The following is an 18664-nucleotide window of genomic DNA, read 5'->3' on the forward strand; positions in this document are numbered from 1 at the left end:
GACAGGAGGGAAGCAATAGAGTATACAAACATTACAGCACGGGATCACAACTGATTCTTTTTGTCATTAAAAACATATAAAAACAAGCAGTACAAGATTTACCTCACAAAAAGAGTCTGCTGTGATTCCGTGCGATAATGTCTGTATGCTCACTAGAGTTGAGCGAAACGGGTCTAAAAAATTCAAAAGTCGCCAACTTTCACCAAAGTCGGATTCATGAAACGAAATCTGACCTTAGCGTGAGGTCGGCCACGAGGTCGGCGACCATCGCGCCAAAGTCGCGTTTCAAAAGATGCTTTTGTGCCCTTTTTCAGCCAATCAGGAAGAACGGACACTGTTGGCAACATGATGACATAGGCAGCGGTTACCACCATGTTTGTGAAGGGCATGCAAGTGATTGGCTTGCTTTGTGTGGCGTCACAGGGGGTATAAAAGGGCATGCACGCCGACCGCCATGCTTCTTATGCTGATCTCAGAATAGGGAGAGCTGCTGCTGCTGATTCTGTAGGGAGAGCATTAGGCAGGGATGAAGATACCAAAAACTACTACTGCTGCTAGCGATTTTGCCTGTACAACACACCAGTTACTGTGCAGTGCAAGAGGAGGCTATATTTTGGTGCATCAGCTCTGTTGGTTATTAGGCTGCCTTTTAAGGCTCCCTGATAGCTGCATTGCTGGTTTCACACTGCTAAGCAAACTGCTTTTTTCAAAGCAATCCAAATTTTATTGTTTTGTCCTGGTGAGTTACTGAGCGTTCATTTTTTCACACACCATACAGCGGTGTACGCTCCTCACACAGTACCGTGTACCGGCTGTTATCACGGCCAAATTGAAGCTATCTACGTGTGTGACTCTGTAAGGAAAAGTCGAGGAGTTTGTCCGTTCTTACAGACCTACACCTTATAGTTTTGTCCGTTTTTCAAACAGTTTAGTATATTTGCTGTTTGATTACATTCAAAACTAGAGAGAGACAGCGTGTGTCAGTCCGTATACAAAAACACGGAGCTTGAGAATTTTACATACACCGTACAGCGGTGTACGTGCACGCTCCTCTCTCAGTACCGTGTAACGGCTGTTATCACGGCCAAATTGAAGCTATCTACGTGTGTGACTCTGTAAGGAAAAGTCGAGGAGTTTGTCCGTTCTTACAGACGTACACTCTAGGGAGATTCCAATTCTGCCCAATTCTATATACACCTTGTAGTTAGTCATACACTAGGCAATTTCTGCCTGTCACATTGCGGTGTAATCTATACTCGGCATGAGACAATAGTTCAGCGTCCTCCAATCTACATTGAGATTAAAATTCTCACCAATACTCTATACAGCTTCTGCCTTCTCATACACCAGACAATTTCTGCCTGTCACATAGCGGTGTAATCTATACTCGGCATGAGACAATAGTTCAGTGTCCTCCAATCTACATTGAGATTCAAATTCTCACCAATACTCTATACAGCTTCTGCCTTCTCATACACCAGACAATTTCTGCCTGTCACATAGCGGTGTAATCTATAATGGGTCTGAGACAATAGTTCAGCGTCATCCAATCTACATTGAGATTCAAATTCTCACCAATACTCTATACAGCTTTTGCCTTCTCATACACCAGCCAATTTCTGCCTGTCACATAGTGGTGTAATCTATACTGGGCCTGAGACAATAGTTCAGCGTCCTCCAATCTACAGTGAGATTCAAATTCTCACCAATACTCTATAGACCCTTTACCTTGTTTTACAGTACCATATAGCTGTTGTTATTTTGGGTACCTTTTTCAAAAAAATGAAGAAGTATGGTGGAAGAGGCCGTGGAAGTGGGTGGTGGTTGCCAGCTGGTCCTGATGTTGGTGGTGGTGGTGCTTCTGCTGGTTGTGGCAAAAGCACAATAGCGCCTAAGGCAGGAGGTGGTGAGCCGGCGTCATTGTCTGGCTCCACAAGGCCTCGTAGGCTCCCTTTTCTGGGAGTAGGTAAACCACTTTTAAAGCCGGAGCTTCAGGAACAAGTTTTGGCTTACATTGCTGACACAGCCTCCAGCTCTATCGCCTCCTCTTCTGAAGTTTCAAAAAATAAAAGCACTGTGTCGACAGTGGAGGCTCCTGGTCAGGAACAACACCTTTCCTTGTGTCCTTCACCCCTACCAAAAGTTAAGGATGCGGCAGGCCACGCTACAGATTACTCCATGGAGCTCTTTTCTCATACTATATCTGGGTTATCAAGTCAAATCGTGAATTCCCCAGTCCAAGATGAATCTGACATGGAGTGCACTGATGCACAGCCACTGCTAGATTTATCTGCTGGTACATTCACACAGAGCACTACATTGTCCTTGCAGTGTACTGAGCCAGAATCTGACCCTGATGAAACTCAGGGGCCCCTTCCCGCATACTATACCACCATACACGGTGACACAGAGGAAGGTGCACATGACATTGAAGAGGAGGTGATGGATGACCCAGTTGTTGACCCAGATTGGCATCCATTGGGGGAAGAGGGTGCCGCTGCCAATAGCTCAGAAGATGAGGAGGAGCATCCGCAGCAGGCATCGACATTGCAACAGCTGTTATCTGGCAGGCCCGGAGCAGTCCAAAAACGGGTTACAAAATCCAAAAGAGTTGCAGGACAGCTTGGACACACGGTCAAAATAGCACAGCGTGCAAGGTCTCAAAATGTCTTCCTTAGTAGGAAGAGTGCAGTGTGGCACGTTTTTGAACAAAATCCTAATGATCAGGCAAAGGTTATCTGTAAGAAGTGCGCAAAGACCTTTAGCCGAGGGAAAAATCTGAGAAATTTGAATACCAGTTGCATGCTTAGACATTTAACCACCATGCACTTGCAAGCGTGGACGGACTACCAAACCTCACATACCACATGTGCAACTGCTCCCAAAGAAGGTAGTCAGCAACGCTACATTGTTTCCCCCACTGTAGCCCACCGTTTAGCACACCACCAGCAGCAAATGTTGAGTTGTCGTCGCAAGGCAAAAGCATTCAGGGAATCACAATGTTATATCAATGAAAGACTGAATCTAGGCCATCAGAAAGAACACCAACTCCATCACCATCATCAACCCTCTCTCAGTCCACCATGTCCACCGCTAGTTCCACCATATGCAGCACTCAAGTCCAGCTCACCTTACCAGAGACTATGAGTAGGACAAGAAAGTACTCATCCTCTCATCAGCGTACACTGGGTTTGAACGCCCACATTGCCAAACTAATCTCATTAGAGATGATGCCCTACCGGTTGGTTGAAAGCGCAGCTTTCTCCGAACTCATGGCCTATGCAGTACCACGCTATGACCTACCCAGTCGCCACTTCTTTTCCCGCAAAGCCATCCCAGCCCTCCACCTTCATGTGAAAGACCGCATTGTCCATGCACTCAAGCAATCAGTGAGTGGAAAGGTGCACCTCAAAACTGATGCATGGTCCAGTAGGCATGGCCAGGTCCGTTACGTGTCCATCAATGCGCACTGGGTTAATGTGGTGGATGCAGGGTCCACAGGGGACAGCGTTGGTGGGACAGTGATGCCTAGCCCACGGGATAGGAAACAGTTGGCTGTAGGCGTCCTACCCTCCTCCTCCTCCTGAAGCGAAAGCTCATCCACAGAGCGCAGTCGCACGATCACTCCATTCGCAGCTGCCAGTGTTGCACACGAGGTGTCCCCCTATCGATCAGCTAGTGGAAAGCGTCAGCAGGCTGTGTTGCAGATGATGTGTTTGGGCGACAGACACACCGCGGAGGTACTGGCCGTCTACTTTCAGCGACAAACTGAGTAATGGCTGGGCAGTCTGCATCTTGAGGCAGGCAAGGTAGTTAGTGACAACGGCAGGAATTTTGTGGCAGCCATAGCCCTTTCAAAACTCAGACACATACCTTGCTTGGCTCACACCTTGAACCTGGTGGTGCAGTGCTTCCTCAATAATTATCCGGAGTTAACAGGCCTGCTCCATAAGGTTCGAAGACTGTGCTCGCACATCCGCCGGTCGCCGATACACTACAGTCGTATGCAGAAGCTGCAGCGATTGCTCCACCTTCCCAAGCACCGCCTAATTATCGACGTTGCAACAAGGTGAACCTCCACCCTGCACATGGTTGAGTGGCTGTGCTAACAGAGGCAGACCGTAATGCATTTGTGGGAGGATAAACAGGCAGGCACTTTGACGGCAGACATGGAGTTGACAGGTGTGCAGTGGTCGAAGCTGAAAGACCTCTGTAAAGTCCTTCAGTGTTTTGAGGAATGCACACGGCTGGTAAGCGCAGACGATGCCATCATAAGCATGAGCATCCCACTTATGTGTTTGCTCATGCAAACGTTGATGCACATTAAGGAGCAGCCATCTGCAGCCGAGGAGGAAGAGGAGGAGGGAAGCCTTTATGACAGTCAGCCATTGTCTGCTCCGGGACCTCTCCTGGATGAGGTGGAGGAAGAGGAGGCGGATGATGATGGGGATGATTATTTAGGGGAGGAGGATGCTTCTCGTGGGTCAAGAGAAAATGTTGGCGTGGCAAAGTCTGGTACAGGGTTTGTGCGTGACTGGAGGGATGTGGATTTGTCAGAAAGTGCTCCTCCACCCAGCACTCGCAGTGCATCATTGACACTGGGAACATTGGCCCACATGTCAGATTATGCCTTGCAGATCCTAAAAAGGGACCCCCGCATTGCCAAAATGATGAACGATGATGACTACTGGTTGGCCAGCATCCTGGATCCACGCTATAAAGGAAAATTCCAAAACATAATGCCACAGGAGAACCTTAACCTAATATTGGCTAACAAACAAGCAACTCTGGTAAACCGGTTGGTTGAGGCATTCCCAGCACACAGCAGCGGTGATGGTTCTCACACGAGCCGTAGGGGCCGGGGGCAGCTTGGAAGAGGTGTTCGTGGTGCACACATCAGAAGTGGCGTTGGAGACAGGGGTTTCATGACCATGTTGTGGACTGATTTTTCAAGTCCCGCTCACACGACTGGTAATACTGCATCGATTGAAAGTGGCAGGAGACAGCAGTTGTCAACTATGGTTACAAACTACTTCTCGTCCCATATCGATGTTCTCCCGCACAGGTCATTCCCATTTGACTATTGGGCCGCTAAACTGGACACCTGGCCTGAATTGGCACAATATGCCTTACAGGAGCTCGCTTGTCCAGCTGCAAGTGTGCTATCAGAAAGAGTCTTCAGTGCAGCTGGATCAATCCTGACAGAAAAAAGGACCCGTCTGTCGACCCAAAATGTGGAAGATCTAACCTTGATTAAAATGAACCATGCATGGGTTTCCAAGGATTTTGTCCCACCTTCCCCTGATGACACCTAGGTTGCCAGAAAAATGACTTGCTTTGGTCCTCCTCTTCCTCGCACTTGTCCAATTTCACCTTTTGCAGCAGCTGAATGTCCAACATCAACAGATGCCATTTTGTAAACCTCCCTAACTGGGCTGCCTCCCCCCCATGGCCGGGGTCACCACCTAGCGCACCCAACTGTGCGAGTGCCGTTGCCCTGGACAGGTGGGTGGGCCGACTCTTGGGCGCGGGCACTGGCACAGAGTCCCTCATAGTACAATCAAGTGTCTCTGACGGTGGGGGTGCACACCCGCCGTCAGACACACCGCCGTACTATGAGGGACCCAGTGCCAGTACCGACACCCACGAGTGTGCCCCCCTTGCTTGGGCAGGGCCACAGCATTTGCAATGTTTACCTCTCCCTGCTCCTCCGCTGTGTAGTCTGGGCTGTCAAATCCTTCACTGGGACTGCCACTACAAATTTGTTGAACTGATAGATGATGGTTAAGATGTAGCTATGCCCTGTCCAGCTGGCCCGGCTCTAGCTTCAGATGATCAATGGCTTCCATTTCTTATGGACCTCGACTCACAATGACATGCAGTGGTGGTTTATCATCAGCTTTCACAGTTTTCCTACTCACAGATGTGTGACATTCCGGCGCAAATTTTTAAATGTGCCCTCTCATGCCAATCCCATAGAATCGCCTACGGCATGTGGCTTCTGTCTTTTGCACTTCAAAGTTACGTGACAGATCATGATAGGCAGTGAGCAACATGTTTACATCTCTCCCTGTGATTAAAATTTGATGGATATGAGTAACGCTGATGGGATCAATGGTACTGCGATACAGCAACACTTTCTTCGCAAAGTTATGTTTTCGCTGTCTCCACACACAAATTAATTGAGGGTTAGCATCGCCTCAGAGAATTGTGACGGCAGTTTTTCCAGTGATTGTTAATTCCTTGATTTCTGCAATCACTAAACTTTATGTCAGTAATTGTATGCATCTCATTTCCTATGTCGGAGAGGCTGGACTGTCTTACTGAGACAGAAATATATATGAAGATTTGAAAATACCACCAAAAGTGTATACTGGTATACGCTTCAAAAACATTTCCTTTTTTCTACTTTTTAGATTGTTGTTTAATCAATACTGAGAACACGGAGATTTTAAATGTTTAAACTATGCTATATATACCTGCTATCCAGTGATAATGTACCATTTCTCACCTTCGTCCAATCACGTCTAATCCATACTGGGCCTGAGACCATCTGAGCTTGCCTCCTGATCTATAGACATAGGTTTTTAATGTGTAAACTATGCTATACATACCTGTAATCCGGTGATACGTTAACCTTTTCTCACCTTTGTCCAATCACATCTAATCCATACTGGGCCTGAGACCATCTGAGCCTGCCTCCTGATCTATAGACATAGGTTTTTAACCCCTTCACCCCCAAGGGTGGTTTGCACGTTCATGACCGGGACAATTTTTACAATTCTGACCACTGTACCTTTATGAGGTCATAACTCTTGAATGCTTTCATGGATCCCGGTGATTCTGACACTGTTTTCTCGTGACATATTGTACTTCATGCTAGTGGTAAAATTTCTTTCAAATAACTTGCGTTTATTTGTGAGAAAAATGGAAATTTGGCGAAAATTTTGAAAATTTCGCAATTTTCCAACTTTGAATTTTTATGCCCTTAAATCACAGAGATACGGCACACAAAAAACTTGATAACTAACATTTCCCACATGTTTACTTTACATCAGCACAATTTTGGAACCAAAATTTTTTTTTGTTAGGAAGTTATAAGGGTTAAAAGATGACCAGCGATTTCTCATTTTTACAACACCATTTTATTTTTACAGACCACATCACATTTGAAGCCACTTTGCGGGGTCTATATGATAGAAAATACCCAAAAGTGACACCATTCTAAAAACTGCACCCCTTAAGGTGCTCAAAACCACATTCAATAAATTTATTAACCCTTTAGGTGCGTCACAGGAATTTTTTTGAATATTTAAAAAAAAAATGAACATCTAACTTTTTTTCACAAAAAAAATACTTCAGGTTCAATTTTTTTTATTTTACCAAGGGTAACAGGAGAAATTGGACTGCAAAATACCTGCTGCTGATACCTGATATGTGGGGGGAATGACTGTTTTGGCGCATGGCAGAGCTCAGAATGGAAGGAGCGCCGTTTGACTTTTTCAATGCAAAATTGGCTGGAATTCAGATCTGACGCCATGTCACGTTTGGAGAGTCCCTGATGTACCTAAACAGTGGAAACCCCCTACAAGTGACCCCATTTTGGAAACTAGACCCCCCAAGGAACTTATCTAGATATGTGGTGAGAACTTTGAACCCACAAGGGCTTTACAGAAGTTTATAACGTACAGCGGTACAATTAAAAAATCATATTTTTTCCACAAAAATGATCTTTTCACCCCAATTTTTATTTTCCCAAGGGTAACAGGACCCTAAAAGTTATTGTGCAATTTGTCCTGAGTACGCTGATACCCCACATGTGGGGGTAAACCACTATTTGGGCGCATGGCAGAGCTTGGAAGGGAAGCAGCGCCATTTGACGTTTTTGGCTGGAATTGAGATCGGACACCATGACGCGATTGGAAAACCCCTGATGTACCAAAACAGTGGAAACCCCCCACAAATGACACCAGTTTGGAAACTAGACCCCCTAAGGAACTTATCTAGATGTGTGGTGAGAACTTTGAACCCCCAAGGGCTTCACAGAAGTTTATAACATACAGCCGTACAAATAAAAAATCATATTTTTTCCACAAAAATGATCTTTTCACCCTCAATTCTTATTTTTCCAAGGGTAACAGGACCCTAAAAGTTATTGTGCAATTTGTCCTGAGTATGTTGATACCCCACATGTGGGGGTAAACCACTATTTGGGCGCATGGCAGAGCTCGGAAGGGAAGCAGCGCCATTTGACGTTTTTGGCTGGAATTGAGATCGGACACCATGTCGCGATTGGAAAACCCCTGATGTACCTAAACAGTGGAAACCCCCCCCACAAATGACACCATTTTGTAAACTAGACCCCCCAAGGAACTTAACTAGATGTGTGGTGAGCACTTTAAACCCCCCAGTGCTTCACAGAAGTTTATAACGCCCGGGCGTGAAAATAAAAAATTCGTATTTTTTCCACAAACATGATCGTTTAGTCACCATTTTTTTTATTTTCCCAAGGGTACCAGGAGAAATTGGATCCCAAAAGTTGTTGTCCAATTTGTCCTGAGTATGCTGATACCCCATATGTGGGAGAAAACTACTGTATGGGCACACGTCGGGGCTCGGAAGGGAAGTAGTGACGTTTTGGAATGCAGACTTTGATGGAATGTTCTGCGGGTGTCATCTTGCCTTTGGAGAGCCCCTAATGTACCTAAACAGTGGAAACACCCCACAAATGACCGCATTTTGGAAACGAGACCCCCTAAGGAACTTATCTAGATGTGTGGTGAGCACTTTGAACCCCCAAGGGCTTCACAGAAGTTTATAATGCCCGGGCATGAAAATAAAAAAATCGTATTTTTTCCACAAACATGATCAATTAGTCCCAAATTTTTTCATTTTCCCAAGGGTAACAGGAGAAATTGGACGCCAAAAGTTGTTGTCCAATTTGTCATGAGTATGCTGACGCCCCATATGTGGGAGAAAACTACTGTATGGACACACGTCGGGGCTCGGAAGGGAAGTAGTGACGTTTTGGAATGTAGACTTTGATGGAATGGTCTGCGGGTGTCATGTGCGTTTGGAGAGCCCCTGATGTACCTAAACTATTGAAACTCCCCACAAGTGACCCCATTTTGGACACTAGACCCCCCACGGAACTTATCTAGATGTGTGGTGAGCACTTTGAACCCCCAAGTGCTTCACAGAAGTTTCTAACGCTCGGACGTGAAAATAAAAAAAACATTTTTTTCCACAAAAATGATATTTTTGCCCCCAATTTTTTATTTTCCTAAGGGTAACAGGAGAAATTGGACCCCAAAAATTGTTTTGCAATTTGTCCTGAGTAGGCTGATACCCTACATGTGGGGGTAAAACACTGTTTGGGCGCATGGCAGAGCTTGGAAGGGAAGGAGCACCATTTGATTTTTTCAACTCAGAATTGGCTGGAATTGAGATCAGACGCCATGTTGCATTTGGAGAGCCCCTGATGTGCCCAAACAGTGGAAAGCCCCAATTCTAACTCCAACCCGAATCCCAACACACCCCTAACTCTAATCTCAGCCCTAACCGCAACCCTAACCCTAGCCCTAACCCTAGCCCTAACCCTAGCCCTAACCCTAGCCCTGGACCTAACCCTAGCCCTAACCCTAATGCAAAAATGGAAATAAATACATTTTTTTATCTTATTATTTTTCCCTAACTAAGGGGGTGATAACGGGGGGTTTGATTTACTATTTATGGCGGTTTTTATGTTTGGCGGCTGTCGCACGCTAAAAGACGCTTTTTATTGTAAAAATAGTTTTTGCATCACCACATATTGAGAGCTATAATTTTTCCGTATTTTGACCCACCGAGTCATGTGAGGTCTTATTTTTTGCGGGACGAGTTGACGTTTTTATTGGTACCATTTTCGGCACGTGACATTTTTTTATCGCTTTTTATTCCGATTTTTGGGACGCAGAATGAACAAAAACCAGCGTTTCATGAATTTCTTTTGGGGGGGTGCGTTTACATCGTTCCGCGTGCGGTAAAATTGATAAAGCGGTTTTATTCTTCGGGTCAGTACGGTTACAGTGATACCTCATTTAGGTCGTTTTTTTGTTTTGTCGGTTTTTTGCAATGAAAACTATTTTATATAAAAAATAATTATTTTTGCATCGCTTTATTCTGCGAGCTATAACTTTTTTATTTTTTCGCTGATGATGCTGTATGGCGGCTCGTTTTTTGCGGGACAAGATGACGTTTTCAGCGGTACCATGGATATTTATATGCATCTTTTTGATTGCGCGTTATTGCACTTTATGTTCGGCAGTATGATAATAAATCATTATTTTTTGCTTCGTTTTTTATTTTTATTTTTTAAGGTGTTCGCTAATTGGACAGTTTTATAGGGCGGGTCGTTACGGACGCGGCGATGCCTAATATGTGTACTTTTATTGGTTTTTTTTTATCTCCAAAAATTGGATTTATTGGGGGAATATTTTTTTTTTTTCTAATTTATTTGGCGATTTTTTTTAAAATTATTTTAACACTTTTTTTTATTTTTTTTTTACTTTATTACATAGTCCCAGGTGGGACATCACTGTCCTGTGACAGATCGCTGATCTGTCACATCACAGATCACTGTGACAGATCAGCGATCTGTCACAGGCAGTGCAGAAGGCTTCCCCACGCCTGCGCTTTGCAGGCACTGAGGAAGCCAGCTTCCTGCAGGCCTCCGAAGGTCCCCGTCGCCATCTTGGATTTGGGGGCCTGCAGGAAAGGAGCCCCCCGCAGAAGCGCTGCACATTGCGCTGCCGTGGGGGGCTCAGGGAAGCACGGAGGGATCCCCCTCCCTGCCGATGCTTCCCTTTAACCCCCGATACAGCGCGATCATGTTTGATCGCGGTGTGCAAGGGGTTAACGTGTCAGGGGCGGTGATAATCAGCTGACACCTGGCCGCGATCAGCGGCGCACACCACGTGGGCGCCGCTGATCGCGGTAGACGTACTATCCCGTCCATGGGCATAGGGGCCTGGGTCCCATGGACGGGATAGTGCGTCGTATGTCAGGAAGGGGTTAATGTGTAAACTATGCTACCTATATACGTGTTATCTGGTGAAACTGTACCCTTTATCAACTTTCTACAATGTTGCCGAATCCATACTGGGCCTTAGAACGGCTGCTGAGCTGATAAGCAAGCTACAGCACGTGTGGTTTGGACACGTAATTTTTTCATTTTGTCAGGAATGCCGGTTAGGCCTAATTCCGTAATTGTGGTTGACCTGCACTTACTGGGAAATCATCGTTCGCGGGGAATAATTGGAATCCCAGATCCACATCACTAACGGTGTTCAGTGGGTTATCAGCACCTGTAAGCGACAAAAGCTGGTCCTTTCAGTGTAGCGCGCATGCAGTCCCGGACATGTAAGGGCATGATAGACCTGTTATTGCTCAATCTCGCTAGCCAGAGCCTCGTGTATCCCTCTAGTAAGCTTGACGTGTACCGCGGGAGCGTGCCGGAGTCTCGGTCGTTAACGGAATAAAGCTGAGAAATCGCTAGCACAACTACAAACGGACATACCACACCACACACAGAAACGACAAAGCTTGCAATCTGTCCATCTTTTCTGTAGCTTGTATGGTTGTGGTTTCCCGGGTGGAGTCCAATTAAGCCACAGGCTCCACTCCTGGTGATGCCCTTTTGGACATTCCTTTAAGGTTCAGCTTTGCAATCATACAGCCCCCGGAAACCAAACATTTTGCCTTCATGGACGCAGTTTGGAGGTTTGTGGGAATAACGCCGCCCCATCGGCAGTTGCCATAATTTATTGGTGGGCAGTCCGACGCTATATAATCGTGTTCGATTTCAGAATTTTTTTATTTTTTTTTGGTTTGTATTTTACATTTTTATTCCAGCCTTTCTTGACTTCATAAGGGCATGACAAGCCTATATCTGTGCCTCCTCCACCTCCTCCTTTTACTCCTCCACCTCTTTTCTAAATGTAGTTGCCCTTTTCCATATGTTATTTTTGTCTTCTGAGCATTTTGTCTGCTTTGGGACACCTTTAAAGGTGTTTTGTAATTGTTTTCTATGTGTTTGTATGTGTTTGTGTTTGCCTGCCATTGTTTTCAATGGGGTTCGACGGTGTTTTTCGAACGTTCGACGAACATTCAACGAACTTGCCTCCTGTGCGACGAACCAAAACACTAGCGGGGTGGCTCAACACTACTCCTGATATATCGAAGTACATTGTTAATGGTTAAACTATGCTATCTATACCTGGTATCTGGTGATACTGTACCCTTTCTGCCATGAAGTCCTCCTCCAACCAACACTCTAATTGTATCATTGACACTTGGATCATTGTCCCACATGTGTGATTATTTCTTGCGGATCTTCTTGTTATATTGTGGTGTGATCCATCCTGAGCATGTGAGTGTCTATGGGTTACTCCTGCAATTTAGATGTACATTTAAAAATTACCCCAACACTGTATACAGCGCTACGCTTGTGATACATTACCCCTTTACTGCTTATTATATTCTGGTCTAATCCAAACTGACCAAGTGAGAGTTATTTTCTGACTGTGGAAATAAATACTGAAATTGACAACAATGACACCTACACTGTGTACAGCTGTACTCTTGAGATCCATTACCGTTTTATGGCTTTTTAGATTGTGTTGTAATCCAATACTGAGCCTGAGAGTGTCTGTGTGTGCCTCCTCAAATATCTACGGAGATTTAGAATGTTTAAACTATACTATATATACCTGCTATCTGATGATACTGTACACTTTGTCTAATTTTTATATTCTTGTCTAATCCATACTGAGCTTGTGAGCGTCTCTGTGTGACTGATGGAATATATAGGGAGATTGACAATTATCCTTTGACTGAATAGAGCTGTACGCTTCTGATACAGTGCCATATATCTGATGTTATTTTGGGTCTATTTTCTGCAAAATTTTGAAGTTTGGTGTAAGAGGCGGTGGACGTGGGCGTGGGGGGGCCAGCTGGTGCTGATGGTGGTGGTGCATCTGCTGGTAGTGGCAAAAGCACAATAGCAGGTAAGGTAGGAGGTGTTGAGCCTGCGTCATGGTCTGGCTCCAGAATGCCTGGAAAGCTACCTTTTCTGGGAGTAGGTTAACCGCTTTTAAAGGCGGAGCATGAGGAACTGGTTTTGGCTTACATTGCCGAAACCGACTCCAGCAAATATGCCCTCCTCTTCTGAAGTTTCAAAAAATGCAAACACTGAGTCGTCAAGTGCTGGCTCCTGGTCAAGAAGAACCCCTTTCCTTGTGTCCTTCACCCCCACCAAAAGTGAATGAAGCAGCAGGCCACACTTCACATTAGCTCTTTCTATCATACCATGCCTGGGTTATCAAGTCAAATCGTGAATTCCCAAGTCCAAGATGAATCAGACATGGAGTGTGGGTGGCCAGCCAGGGCAGTGGGGTTAATTGGTACCGGGCCGGTGTCTCACAGGGATGTGTCATGGTGGTGGTGACCCATTCCGTGGCCCTGGGCGTCCATGCAAAGGGGTGAATTACGTTTATAGGTGAATGATACATGACGCCACCTGTCGTTTCTGATAAGATTGACCAGCGCTGCAGTGTCGCTTCTCTGGGACAGATGTTGTGGTGCAGCTAAGATGTAGAATCCCTGCACAGATAGGGCCGTAGTTGCAGGGCAGATGAAGGAGTTGGTAGATGGTGTGCAGTGCAGGATGTAGCAGAGCCATGCGCCAGGCGCAGGAGAAAAATGACAGACACAGTCATGCAGTTCCTTTACCTGTACTTGGTAAGTGCCGTCCAGGACCCAGAGTACAGATGGAGAAGGAGTTGGTCAGCATGGAAGCCAATTTGGAATTCTCTCTCTGCAGATAGGTAGTGTGGCCTCCGTTCTAGCACTTATCTGAGGTATTCGCAGTGCTGAGTTCAATGAAGTTCCCCCTGTTGACTCTCTTTTTGAACTTTCTCGTATGGCAGGCAGCCATAGCCTTTTCCTTCTGGCTCCCACACGTCGATGCTGGGGCCTCTGAGCCTTAGTTGGGTACAGATCATTTACAACTGCTACTTCCTCTGGTTTTGGCTGCAGGAAAGTCAGTGTCCCTACAAACTCGGAGACCGGAATCCGGACCATGCGCTCCAGCTAGGAGTGAGCCTTAACTCTGCTCATCCTCCAGCTCCCCTTCTCACGTCCACACACTTCCCCTTCCCTGCACAGAGTGCCCTAACTTACCTCCTCCCGACCACAGAGAGCAGCTCCTCAGCAGTCAGATTCAGAGGTCTCTATGCTGGCCTGGAGTGGGAATTGTGTTGTGTGTTGGTTGAACTGCTAGAGAGATCCTTCGTTGCTCGCAAGCATGACATCACACTCCCTAGGAGGAAGGTAATGCCACTGTGGCGACCGCACTCCTGGGGACGCCACAAGTGCACTGATGCCCAGCCACTGCTAGATGATTCTGCTGGTACATTGACCCAGACCACGACATTCCCCTCACACTCTACACAGCCTGAATGTGACCCTGAGGAAACTCAGGTTCCCCTTCCCGCATACTATACCACCTTACAAGGTGACAAAGAGAAAGGTGCAGATGAAAGTGCAGGTTCCTTGAGCAGGTGGGGGGCATACTCATGGGTGATGGCACTGGCATAGGGCCCCTCATAGTATGCAAAAGTGTCACTGCCGGTGGGAGGGCCCACCCGCCGTCAGACACCACCCGCCGTCAGACACCACCCGCCGTCAGACACCGCCACACACTGCCGTACTATGAGGGGCCCTGTGCCAGTGCCATCGCCAACGAGTGGGCCCCCCCTGCTTGCTCCAGATCACAGCACTTGCAACATTGAAATACCTCTCCCTGCTCCACCGCCATGACGTCTTCCGCGTGTCTTGACAGTGATATTCTGATCAGAGAGCGCAATGACATCACGTCTGTACGCCCTCTGCCTAAACAGCCAAGTGCAGTAAGATGGAAGATGGGGACGAGGAGGAGTCCAGACTAGTACAGGGATTCCCTAGCGAGGAGACTTATTTAATTGTTTTCAATGTTGGGACAGCAATTTTTGGGGAGCACTATACTCTGGGGAATGATATATGGGGCCCACCATACACTGTAGCATTCCAAAGGTGGACATCAGACACTGGAGCAGCATTTACAGGGCCCATTATACACTGGAGCATTAGAAATGGGGACCATTATATATGGAGCATTATTTGGGCCCATAAGACAGTGGAGCTTCATCCATGGGGGCCAACATATACTGTAGCATTATGTGGATCTCATCATATACTGTTTCAAACATTATATGGGACCAATGATTCTATATGGAGAAATATATGGGCCTCATTACTCTGTATAGTGCACTATGCGGTGCCCATAATACTGTATGGAGTAATATACTGTCCGTTTTTGGAGCTATTGGAGAATTTAAAATCGATATCAGTCATGAGATGTAAAAAGTGAAGTATTTTTCATTGTACTATACCTCTTTTTCTCTACCGTATCGGAGCATCATGAGTTGTGGTATGTGTTAAAGGGGCGCTCTTTGGCCCAGGGCACATGAAAACCTGGAGCCAGCCCTACCCCTCCACAACTTTAGCCAAATAACCCCCAGTTTTCAGTGCGTAACTATTATTATGAAGTAAATTAAGGTTGACAAGCTTCAGTAATAAAAATTGATGTTTTTGCCATTCAAATGGGCACTGTAGGTGTGTTTAATGTCCTCCACTCCCTGCCGACTTTGCTTCCCCATTGACTTGCATTGGGTTTCGTGTTTCAGTCGGCCTTCGACTTTTCTTGATAATCGGCCGATTTCGTTCGACCCGACTTTTGAGAGAAAAGTCAAAGTCTCTCATCTCTAATGCTCACTTTTGCATACTGCCCTGCCCAGAAACTGTGGTATGACCAGGCCATGTTCCTGCACAGCCAGACACAGTCAAGCTTGGACTGGCCAACAGGAGAACAGGAGAATCCTCCGGTGGGCCCCTGCACAAGAATGGGCCCCCACCCTGTTATATGAGAAGTACTTTGCACAATATACAGTGCTGTGCAAATTAATTGGGACAAAGCATTTTTTTAAGTAAAATCGTATGTTGGTTACCAGTCAGTGATTCAAACCAGTTTTAACTGCTATGAACAGGCAATCACACCTGTTCAAAGCAGTTAAAACTGGTTTGAATCATTGACTGGTAACCAACTTACCATTTTACTTAAAAAATGCTTTGTCCCAATTAATTTGCACAGCACTGTAGGTACTTGAAGTACTATGCACAGACAAAGGCAGCATCTTATTCATTTAGCAATCTACATAGTTCATTGTTATATAAAGTTGTGATTGATGATAATGTCACATTCGCATGTAGCTAAAAAGTGGGGCCCTGGAGTTGGTTACTCCGACGCTCGATGCAGACATTACACAGGACATAACAGGGCCACAGGAATATTTGTTTTTAACATATTCAATTTGTGGAACTTATTTTTATTCCAATATATATGGGTTGAAATGTACTCTGTTCATGGGAAAATCGCTTTAAGGCTAAATTCTCACAAAATTCACAGCAAATTGTTGTCAGATTTTTGATCCGATAGCACACAGAACACTGACCCATGTTATTCAATAGGACTGTTCAGATGAACAATTTTTCTCTCGGTCCAAATGTCCATGGGAATAAAATCACAGCATGAAATACTTTGGTTTGATTTATGGACCAGAATAATGAATGTTAATGGTTGTAGCTCTTGCACCCGTTGAAAATTTGGAAGAACACAGAGAGCTGTACTCAGATCAATTCAGGATGGCGATTTGCGGAGGTGACTGGCCCAATTTTTCATTTGCTTGTCTTCTACAGGGCTAAGTTTTATGGAAATAATTGCTTTGTTCTAATTCCATTAATGGCACCTTAAAGAAATCCTCTACTCTTGGACAGAAGAGTGACTAGTCAGATCACCAAATTCAGCCAAGGAGTCAGCGGAGGCAAACAGAGGACGCTAGATAGATTTGAAATGAGAAATCACTTTTCAGTTCCGGGCTGGGGGGTCACCTTAAACCATTGCCAGTCTTGGCTAAGTTTATGAATTAATGCTGCAATGTTCCTAATGATTTTTCCCACAGGGAAGAAGAGAATTGCTGGTTAAAACTGACTGTCTTATAAAGTGTCTTATTTTTTACTCCTTGAGGACTCTGACTGAAGCCAGCGTTAGCCCATTAATTACTATTTAAGGCTGTAGTTGAAGAAAATGACTTTAATTACTGACTTCAGTTTGTTTTGCACCCATGGCCAGTTATTTAGCAACTAAGTGCAGATGAAATGAACTATATAAGACAAAAATAGCCTTTACTTACAGATAGCATGCGCCATGCTGAAAGAAAACCCAGGGGCTGATATAAATTATACATTAAGATGGATTTTCATTTACATCATTGTAAATTGATTGCAAAAAGCATATGCTACTGACTGAAAAGTCACAAGTCCTTTGATTTCTCACTATCATGCCTATTAGCAGGATTACATTGTTTTCTACAAATACTGTACATGTTTTCAGTGTCTTGTTCTTTTGATTACCATATTTTTCTATTTTGCAGGATAGTTTTCCAGCTCGGTTTGGAGGAATCCATTTTGTCAATCAACCATGGTACATTCATGCCCTTTATACTGTCATAAGGCCCTTCTTGAAAGAAAAGACACGGAAAAGGGTATATTTATTTTTCCAATGTAGAATACATTTACAAAAATTAGATCACATTGATAGTTTTAACAGTACTGAATAATACTATAAGTCATTATATACAATTTGATATCTTATTAAAGGGATTTTCTGGACCTTACTTATTTTTTTGCTATGGGGCTATCTTACAGGCAGATATTTGATAACTACCTGTGTGTTCTCCTTTTTATTATATTGCCCTGCCAGATGAAACACTCTGGTCCGATGGTGTTTCTGGCCTTGATCTTGTGCCTCCTGTCTTCTTACAATCTCCGTACTCCTTCCCTACTTCATGTAGATGATATGTCCTATGTCATCCATACAGTGTCCCCTGTAGCGCACCTGCACAGGCATACTTCTGTGTGGACTGCTGAAGGCATAGCAAAGCACTGTAGTGCGCATGCGCCAGCTTTACTTAAGGATCGTCAGTGCTCTTTGGCCTTTTCTGGTGCCTGCGTACTACAGTGCATTGCTCTGGTGGTTCAACTTTTTTTTCTCATTACGGCATTTATCTTTGGATTAGTTAATTGTAGATTTTCATTAATTGGACTTTCATGGACATGACGATACTAAATATGCTTGCTTTTGTATTTCTTTGTTATCATCCAAAGGTAGAATGATTCAAATTTTCATACATTTTTTTAAACTGAATAAGATATATATATATTTTTTTTTCTTTTTTTTTTCTATTTTTTACTTTATCTTTAAGTTTCCTTATGACTTAGCCTGTGATTGTCTGATTACTTTTTCTATATACCGCAAATTTACAGTATTGCAGAATATAGACAAAATAATGTTCTCTTATGAAAAATATTGTTCTCTTTTCTCTGTTATACAGTGAAGGAAATAATTATGTGATCCCTTGCTGATTTTGTAAGTTTGCCAACTGGCAAAGACATGAACTGTGAAGGAAATAATTATGTGATCCCTTGCTGATTTTGTAAGTTTGCCAACTGGCAAAGACATGAACAGTCT

The 18664-nt window shown here is 44.7% G+C and overlaps 1 protein-coding gene across 1 annotated transcript in view; it reads left to right on the forward strand.

The window, feature by feature from the left end:
- CLVS2 (clavesin 2) overlaps positions 1-18664 on the forward strand; it is a 116276-nt gene that overhangs the window by 77480 nt on the left and 20132 nt on the right. The window contains exon 3 of the mRNA XM_073575746.1: positions 17568-17678. Coding sequence (XP_073431847.1) covers positions 17568-17678 — 111 coding nt within the window. The remainder of the gene's footprint in view (positions 1-17567; positions 17679-18664) is intronic.

Source organism: Dendrobates tinctorius, unplaced genomic scaffold (assembly GCF_039654945.1).
Source record: "Dendrobates tinctorius isolate UK_male_01 unplaced genomic scaffold, ASM3965494v1 ptg000046l, whole genome shotgun sequence".
Taxonomy (NCBI): Eukaryota; Metazoa; Chordata; class Amphibia; order Anura; family Dendrobatidae; genus Dendrobates; species Dendrobates tinctorius.